The following is a 10,079-nucleotide window of genomic DNA, read 5'->3' on the forward strand; positions in this document are numbered from 1 at the left end:
CATTTCCACTTTCACCTTCAGCAGTGGAATGATCTCAGAGGAGACAATGAGACTAAATTATGTGTCCACTGGGCAGTTATGGAAATTTGACTCCAGAGGGTCAGGCTTTCCTCCAATGGTAAATATTTCCTCCCACCCCTTGCCTGTAGATCACCATTCCTAGTAAGAAAAGAGCAAAGAAATAAAAGTTTTTCTTTCCAGATGTCTCAGAGAGACCAGGATCTCCTATCTAACTCACTGATTGATAGAGCTAAGGACTGTTGTATCACTGATGATATATCCATGGCATCCTTATGTAGATACTGTTTTCCTATTGACTAACCTTCCCATTGATATATTCGTAATGGTTTTCATCCTGGTATATTTTTTATGGGGAGGGTTCTGCTGGGCAGAGGTGACATTTGAAATGCAAATAGAAGACAGAGACATAGGAATAGTTTTCCTTCATTTTTCTAGTTTTATGCATAATTGACATATAAAATTGTGAAAGTTTAAGCATTCAACCTGGTGATTTCATATACATACATGTTGGGAAATGATCACCACGATAGGTTATTGAATACATCCATCACTTCACAAAGTTGTCTTTTTTTTTTTTGCTTTGAGAACATTTGTGATGTACTCTGTTAACAAAATTCAAGTATACAACACAATACAGTTAACCATAATGACCATATTGTACATTAAGTTTCCAGAATTTATTCATCTCACAACTGAAGGTTTGTAAGCTTTCACAAGCATCTTCTCATTTCCCCAAACCCCAGCCACAGGCAAAAATCAACCTACTCTCTGTTTCTATGAGTTCATATTTTTGTATTTCACATATAAGTGAGATCATACAGTATTTGTCTTTCTCTTTCTATTTCACTTAGCATAATGTCCTCAGGGTCCATCCATGTTTTAGCAAAAGACAGGATGTCTTCCTTTTTTACTGGTGAACCCCATTGTATAGATATGCCATCTAAAAATCATCTGTCAATGGATACTAGGCTGTTTCCATGTCTTGACTATTGTGAATAATGCTGCACTGAACATGTGGGCACAGATATCTGAGATATCCTCAATGATGTGGGAATTAAGCCATGGCATCCATAAACAGCCAATGATGAAGGAAGAAATCAACTTAAAAATCTTGAACCAAATGAAAATGGAAACATAATCTATCAAAACTTATGAGATGTTACAAAACCAGCTCTAGAGGGGATTTATAGCAAAGAATACCTACATTGAGAAAAATAAAAGACCTTAACTAAATATCCTCACTTTTTCCTTGCCATTTTTTATTATATTCAATCAGCCAGCATATAGTACATCATAAGTTTTTGATGTAGTGTTTAATGATTCATTAGTTCCTCACTTTATGGTACAAGACCTAGAAAAAGAACAAAATAAGTCCCAAGCAGCAGAGGAAAAAGAAATAACAAATATTAGAGCAAACATAAATGATATATAGACCAGAAAATAATAGAAAAGATTAACAAAGCTAGGAGCCAATTTTTTTGAAAAGCTAAACAAAATTGGAAAAACTTTAGTTAGAGCAAAGAACAGGATTGGGGAGAAGACACAAATAAATAAAATCAGCAGAAAAAGATGATACCTGGCAAACAATAACATAGAAATACAAAGAATCATAGGAGACCACTATGGACAATTTCTCTCGAAAAAAATGGACAACCTAGAAAAAATGGGTAAATCCCTAGAAACATACAACCTACCATGACTATATCAGGAAGAAACAGGAAATATGAACAAACCAATAATGAATAAGCCTGTTATATCAATAATCAAAAATCTCCCAGTAAAGGAAAGCCCAGGACGTGAAAGCTCCACAGGTGAATTCTATTAATCATTTAAAGAAGAATAAACGACAATCCTTCTCAAACCCTTCCAGAAACTTAAAGAGGAGGGCACATTCTCAACCTCATTTTACAAGGCCAGCATCACCCTGATACCAAAGACAGAAAAATTCAGTACAAAAAATAAATAAATAATAATAATAATACAAGAAAGAAAGAAAGAAAGAAAGAAAGAAAGAAAGAAAGAAAGAAAATCATAGACCAATATTCCTGATGAACAAAGACACAAAATTTTTCAAATAATATTAGCAAACTAAATTAAAGAGCACATTAAGGGGATTATATGCCGTGATCAAGTGGCATTTATCCCTGGGATACAAGGATGGTTTAGCACAAGCAAATCAATAAAAGTGATACATCACATTAAAAGAATGAAATATAACAATCATATGATCCTCCCAATATATGCAGAAAAAGCTGTTGACAAAATGCAACATATTTTCATGATTAAAAAAAAAAAACCTTCAAAAAGATAGATATAGGAAGAACATACCTCATCGTAAAAGAAGACCATATAGGATAAACCTACAATAACATCATTCTCAGGGGTGAACAGTTCGAAAAATTTTTCTCTGAGAACAGGAGCAAGACAAGGGTGTCCACTCTCATCACTCTTATTCAACGTAATACTGTGGGTCCTAGCTACAGCAGTTCTGATGGGTGTTGCTGAGGCCTGTCTTGCCATCACAATAAGAACCCAAGGGCTGGTGCAGCCACTACAGAGGCTCTGGCCAGGGAAGCATCTTTGAGAATGCCCACAAACACAGGGGTGCAGGGGGTGCCCAGGATTTCCTAGCCTGAGCATCCTTGTCGGTAGCCTGAGACATAGACAGAACAGCCTTAGAGTCCACATTACCAGAAAGAGGAATGAAGGTAGTGATGTAAAGAGATTGACAGACTCGAGGTGAAAACTGTGATTTTGTATTTTCATCTACAATAAAGTTATATAAGGGCTTAGTGGCCAAGTGTAGTTTCTTCCTTATGAAGAATACCATTAATTTTTCCACAGAACTGGAACAAATAATCCTAAAATTTATATGGAACCAGAAAAGACCCTTAAGAGCCAAAGGAATGTTGAAAAAGAAAACCAAAACTAGTGGCATCACAATGCCTGACTTTAAGCTATATTACAAAGCTGTAATCATCAGGAGAGTATGGTACTGGCACAAAAACAGACACATAGGTCGATGGAACAGAATACAGAACCCAGATATGGACCCTCAACACCATGGTCAACTAATCTTTGACAAAGCAGAAAAGACTATCCAAGAGAAAAAAGAGTCTGTTCAACAAATGGTGCTGGGAGAATTGGACAGCCACATGCAGAAGAATGAAACTAAACCATCCTCTTACACCATACACAAAGATAAACTCAAAACGGATGACAGACCTAAATGTGATTATAGGAATCCATGAGAATCCTAGAGGAGAACACAGGCAATTACCTCTTAGACCTCAGCTGTGGAATGTCTTATTAGACTTGTAGCTGGAGGCAAGGGAAACAAAGTAAAAAAAAAAATGAATTATTGGAACTTCATCAAGATAAAAACCTTTTTTTAAAAAAAAAAGATTTTATATTTTTATTTGACAGAGAGATAACCAGAGAGAGAGGGAACACAAGCAGGGGGAGTGGGAGAGGAAGAAGCAGGCTCTCAGCAGAGGAGCCTGACGTGGGGCTCAATCCCAGAACACTGGGATCATGCCCTGAGCCGAAGGCAGACGCCTAACACCTGAGCCACCCAGGTGCCCCAAGATAAAAAGCTTTTGCACAGCAAAGGAAACAGTCAACAAAACCAAAAGAAAACCAACAGAATGGGAGAAGATATTTGCAAATGACATATCAGATAAAGGCCTAGTATCCAAAGTCTATCTATAAAGAGCAGATCAAACTCAACACCCAAAGAATGAATAATCCAGTCAAGAAATGGGCAGGAGACAAGGACAGACATTTCTCCAAAGAAGACATACAAATGGCCAACAGACACATGAAAAAATGCTCTGCATCACTTGGTATCAGGGAAATGCAAATCAAAACCACAATGAAATACCACCCCACATGGGTCACAATGGCTAAACTTAACAAGTCAGGAAACAGCAGATGTTTGCAAGGATGTGGAGAACAGGGAACCCTGTTACACTGTTAGTGAGAATGCAAGCTGGTGCAGCCACTCGGGAAAACAACACGGGGTTCCTTGAACAATTGAAAATAGGGCTACCCCACAACCCAGCAATTGCACTACTGGGTATATACCCCAAAGATACAAATGTAGTGATCTGAAGGGTTACATGCATCACAATGTTAACAGCAGCATTGTCCACAACAGCCAAACTATGGGGAGAGCCCAGGTGTCCATTGACAGTTAAATGGATAAAGAAGATGTGACATATATATATACACACAATGAAATACTACTCAGCCATCAAAAGAGGAAATCTTGCCATTTGCAACAACATGGATGGAACTAGATGGTATTACGCTAAGTGAAGTAAGTCAATCAGAGGAAGGCAATTATCATAGGATCTCACTGATATGTGGAATTTAAGAAACAAAACAGAGGATCATAGGAGAAGAAAGGAAAAAATAAAACAAGACAAAACCAGAGAGGGAGACAAACCATAAGAGAGTCTTAATCATAGGAAACAAACTGAGGGTTCTTGGAGGGGAGGGAGGTGGGGGAAGGGGGTAACTAGGTGATGGACATTGGGGAGGTTATGTGTTGTAATGAGCACTGGGTATTACATAAGACTGATGAATCACTGACCTCTACCTCTGAAACCAATAATATAAGTTAATTAATTGAATTTACATATTTGGGGGGCACCTGGGTGGCTCAGTCGTTAAGCACCTGCCTTCGGCTCAGGGCGTGATCCCGGCCTTCTGGAATCGAGCCCCACATCAGGATCCTCTGCTGGAAGCCTGCTTCTTCCTCTCCCACTCCCCCTGCTTATGTTCCCTCTCTCCCTGGCTGTCTCTCTCTGTCGAATAAATAAATAAAATCTTTAAAAACAAAAGAATTTATATTTTTTATTATTATGCTATGTCACCATACAGTACATCATTAGTTTTTGATGTAGTGTTCTGAATAAATAAGTAAATTAAAAGACTGAAAAAAGACGGGTTTTTTTTTTTAATAACTTTTACAGTTTGAGTGTGGCTAACACACAATGTGACATTACTTTTGGGTGTACAACACAGTGATTCAACAAGTTTAAACGTTACATCATACTCACAACCTGCGGAGCTGCCATCTGTTACCACCACACAATGCTGTGACAATATCACTGACTATATTCCCCACGCTGTGCCTTTTATTCCTGTGACTCATTCATTCCTTAAATGGAAGCCTGTATCCCCCGCTGCCCTTCACCATCCTGCTTTTCATTTGTTCATTTATTGTTTTAAAAATCACCACCAAGATGGTCTTACTTCCAACCAAACTAATTACACAGACAGTGATACAAGGCAAGCTGTTGAGATCAGATTGTCTTTCCCCTAAAAATGTAAAACTGCATGCAAGTTCCGGAAGTTAAGTCTCCTATGAGCATGTAATGATGGGTCTCCATTTTAACAGGATCATTTTGTGTACAGTTTGTAAAGAAACAAAAATCAGTTCCAAACCTTTGAAGGAAAACGTGGGGAGAAAGATCTAACAAGCTACTTTTGTAAATGATATAAAATGCAAAACTTTTATAATAAGAAAGTCATGTTTCACATTTTGGACCTAAGCATGTTTTTTATTTGTACTTGGAGCACCAACCAAATTTTCTAAATGTTAAAATACTCTCCCAAATCATAGGGCTCAAGCTGTCCATCCTCCTCAGGTGGTTGACAGATTTAGTGAATAGATGGAAAGATCTTAGCAGAGTTTCCTCCCCTTGATAATGAGTGGTTATTACTGGTGATGAGATTTGGCTGAGTGTTTTCTTCTCCCCAATGTCCCCATCGCTTCCCCACCTTTGGGTCCCCAAGCCCACAGCCTTATTTCTGTTCCTTCTTGGCTCTCCACCTACCAAAGACTGGCGCCCCCTAGCCAATATTCACATTTACTCAGAGAGATCTTTCTACTTTGCAGTTAAGTCCAATTCCCTATCATAAACCCTTCCCAGTGGCTCCCTGCTGGAGACTGAAACCCAAATTCCACAGCTTCCAACACTTGGCTTGCCCCCCCGGACCACCCACCAGGTTCCCACTCATGCCACCTTGCCCACATCGATGTCACAAACACTGAACTCGAGTTGTAGCTTCACCTGAATAGGAAGGCTCCAGGCTCAGAACTTCCATACACCTGCTGCCTTCTGCTTGGAGTCATCACTGGTCTAGTTGGGATTATTCACCTGTCTATCTTCAAAATCCCATCGCATCTTTCAGACTGCAAGGAGTGATTGACTTCACCAATCTTTGGTTTTCTTTGTTTGTTTTTTTAACATTCCGGCAGAAAAAGGACACTTTCTCTTGCAACAAGATAGATGTAGGGGTTACCACTGTGTAACTTTTCTTCATTCTAGGTATGTTTCCTTGCTATACTGTGAGTGCATGTGACTGCCCTTTACCCGCAGACACAGTTTCATTGGGAATACTATGAATAAGTACATTGAGTCATATATTTAAACAAATTAACTCACTCCAACTGAGAAAAATACCTTATGATTTCACTCAGAGGTGGAATTAAAGAAACAAAACAGATGAACATGGGGAAGGGAAGAAAAAATAAAACAAGATGAAAATTCTTTCTGCTCAGTGGGGAACCTGCTCTTCCTTCTCCCTCTGCCTGCCTCTCTGCCTACTTATGTTCTCTCTGTGTGTGTGTGTGTGTCAAATAAATAAATAAATAAATAAATAAATAAATAAATAAATCAAAATTGACAGAAAGGCAAAACATAAGAGGTGCTGAACTCTAAGAAACAAACTGAGGGTTGCTGGAGGGGAGGTAGGCGGGGGGAAGGGATAATTGGGTGTTGGGCATTAAGGAGGGCACTTGATACAATGAGCAGTGGGTGTTATATGCAACTGATGAGTCACTACATTCTACATCTGAAACTAATTTTATAAAATTGTGTAATTGGCTTAAGCTTAAACTGGCATCAAGACAGAAGAATGGTAAAACACAAATCCTATAAAATAAAAATCTGTTATATTATAAAAGAGGAAACAAAACCAATAGAAAGGGGTGCCTGTGGGACTCAGTGAGCTAAGCAACCAATTCTTTTTTTTTTAGTGTTTTTTTATTATATTATTTTAGTCACCATACAGTACATCCTGGTTTTTTATGTAAAGTTCGATGATTCATTAGTTGCGTATAACACCCAGTGCACCATGCAATACGTGCCCTCCTTACTACCCAGCACCAGCCTATCCTATTCCCCCACCCCCCTCCCCTCTGAAGCCCTCAGTTTGTTTCTCAGAGTCCATAGTCTCTCATACTTCATTCCTCCTTCTGATTACCCCCCCTTTCTTTATCCCTTTCTTCCCCTACCGATCATCCTAATTCTTATGTTCCATAGATGAGAGAAACCATATGATAATTGTCTTTCTCTGCTTGACATATTTCACTTAGCATTATCTCCTCCAGTGCCGTCCATGTTGCAGCAAATGTTGAGAACTCATTCTTTCTGATAGCTGAGTAATAGTCCCTTGTATATATGGACCACAACTTCTTAATCCAGTCATCTGTTGAAGGGCATCTCGGTTCCTTCCACGATTTAGCTATTGTGGACAATGCTGCTATGAACATTGGGGTGCATATGGCCCTTCTCTTCACTACATCTGTATCTTTGGGGTAAATACCCAGTAGTGCAATGGCTGGGTCATAGGGTAGCTCAACTTTTAACTTTTTAGGGACCTCCACACTGTTTTCCAGAGTGGCTGTACCAACTTTAAGCAACCAACTCTTGATCTCAGCTCAGGTCTTAATCTCAGGGTTGTGAGTTCAATCCCTGCCTTAGGATCCACACTGGGCATGGAGGCTACTAAAAACTAACAAAGAAAAAAACTTGCCAAATTTCTTTTCTAACTCAAAAGCTTTCATTAAATCAATACACTTTTATTTTCTGGTCCTGATGTATTTAACCACCCACCCATAGGTTTTTCACTCAACAAATATTCACTGAGCATAAACTCCATCCTGAGAACTGTACTAGGCACTGCAGTCTCAAAGACAGGGAAAAGACAGTTCTGAAGTTCAAGGAGTCTATATTGTGGGTGATCAGAGAAATTTAGTAAAGTCAACGTCACTGGAAGGAAAGTGAATCAGATCAGGATAAAAAGGGAGGGGAATCAAATCTTTGAGTTGGTTTTATCCAGGTGACTTGAGAAAACATCTCTGTAAATGAGTTTTGGGGACATTTCCAAGCTAGGTACACATCCATCATTCTGAGGATAGATATTAAATACATGAGATTTGACTTATTTTTTTAAGAAATCCAAACCATTACCAAAGATTACTGAGAAATACCAGCTTGTATACATACCAAGTGAAAGCAACTGGTTATAAAGTGAAAAAGGTAACCCAAGATATACCCTGAAGGAAAATAGAGAAGACACGGAAGACCCAAGAATAGACCTGACTTAAAATGTGTACACCTGGGGAAAAAAATTAAAATAGTGGATGAAGGAAGCCAGGATCTCTGGGCCTCCATATTGTGTGCCCAGCTACTCAGGAGAGTCCGGTGATGGTCCTGACGCTGAGAGGCACCACCCTGCCGAGGAGCCTGCTCAGGGCCCCCTTCATGTCCCTGTTCCTCAAGCTGTAGATGAAGGGGTTCAGCATGGGGGTGACAATGGTGTACATCACCGAGGCCACCAGACTCGTCCTGGAGGATGAAGTTGCTATAGAACTGAGGTATTCCCCGAGGCCTGTGCCATAGAACAAGGAGACCACCAAGAGGTGAGACCCACACGTGGAAAAGGCTTTGTACTTGCCCCTGGCTGATGAAATTCTCAGGATGGAGGAGAAAATCTGAGAATAAGAAAAGAGGATCCCAGAGAGAGGAAGAACACCAAGGACAATAGTCACAAAATACACCACGACGTTATTGATGAAGGTGTCAGAACAGGCGAGCTTCAGGACTTGAGGAAGATTGCAAAAAAAGTGTGGGATTTCCATGTTTGTGCAGAAGGACAGCCTCAAAAGGGTCAAGGTCTCAAGCAGGGAGCCCATGACACTGATGCACCAGGACCCCAAGGCCAGCAGCCCACAGAGCTGGGGGTTCATGATGACTGAGTAGTGCAGGGGGTGACAGATGGCCACAAAGCGGTCATAGGCCATCACGGTCAGGAGTAAATTGTCCAGGCATCCAAACACAAAGAAAAAAAATGTCTGGCTGAGGCATCCTGCATATGTGATAACTTTACTCTGAGTCTGGATGTTCAGCAGCATCTTGGGGACAGTGGTGGAGGTGAAACAGATGTCAGCAGAGGACAGGTTGGCCAGAAAGAAGTACATGGGGGTGTGGAGGCGGGAGTCTGAGCAGATGGCCAGGATGATGAGCACATTCCCAGTGAACATGACCAAGTATACGCACAGGAACAGCCCGAAGAGCATGAACTGAGTCTCCGACTTTGCTGAAAATCCCAGAAGGAGAAATTCTTCAGCATGTGTTTGATTTCCTGATTCCATGTGGGTAAAATAGCTAGAAAAAAAGGGGGAAAAAACAGCATTCAATGACCATCACAGTGACAGCACAGAAATGTGATTGCCTTTAATTTCCAGCGAATGGATTAACAAAGTACTTCCCGATTACAATTGCCTCAGTTGGGGAATTTGAGATGCTTCATTCCTTCCCTCTGCTGCCACTACCATCTGGAAATGTAGTCCTAGTTCCAAAGCAGTCATGCCCTTTATACCCGGCTACTCAGAGTGCGGTCCATGGACCAGCAGGAGCAGCACTGCTCAGAGCTTTTTTGAATGCAGAATCCCAGGCCACATTCAGACTTGCTGAATCACAATCCACATGGTGACAAGATCACGGGGGATTCCGCTGCTCATTCATGACTGAGTTGTGCTGGTCTACATCATCTGTGGCTTCCAGTCCTTCACCTTTTATCTTCTAACATTTATTTTCCTCTATGCCTTCCCTCAAACCTTACTTCATATGTATGTAAAAATTAGGCGCTTGATAATTAGGGCATTTTTATGCCATGTATGTGGAGTTTACAATTTTCATACATTGGTATTAATTATTCTAAACACTGTGTATGAATCCTGTATTTACTTTTTCAATGCA

At 40.1% G+C, this 10,079-nt stretch overlaps 1 protein-coding gene across 1 annotated transcript; it reads right to left on the reverse strand.

The window, feature by feature from the left end:
* Positions 1–8,509: 8,509 nt before the first annotated feature.
* Positions 8,510–9,485, reverse strand: LOC103681591 (olfactory receptor 7C1-like). Its single transcript, XM_008711173.2, has one exon. The coding sequence runs from the start codon at positions 9,470–9,472 to the stop codon at positions 8,510–8,512; it is 963 nt and encodes a 320-aa protein (XP_008709395.1). The 5' UTR covers positions 9,473–9,485.
* Between the last annotated feature and the right edge of the window lie 594 nt (positions 9,486–10,079).

This window comes from Ursus maritimus, unplaced genomic scaffold (assembly GCF_017311325.1).
Source record: "Ursus maritimus isolate PB19 unplaced genomic scaffold, ASM1731132v1 scaffold_37, whole genome shotgun sequence".
NCBI classification, from domain to species: Eukaryota; Metazoa; Chordata; class Mammalia; order Carnivora; family Ursidae; genus Ursus; species Ursus maritimus.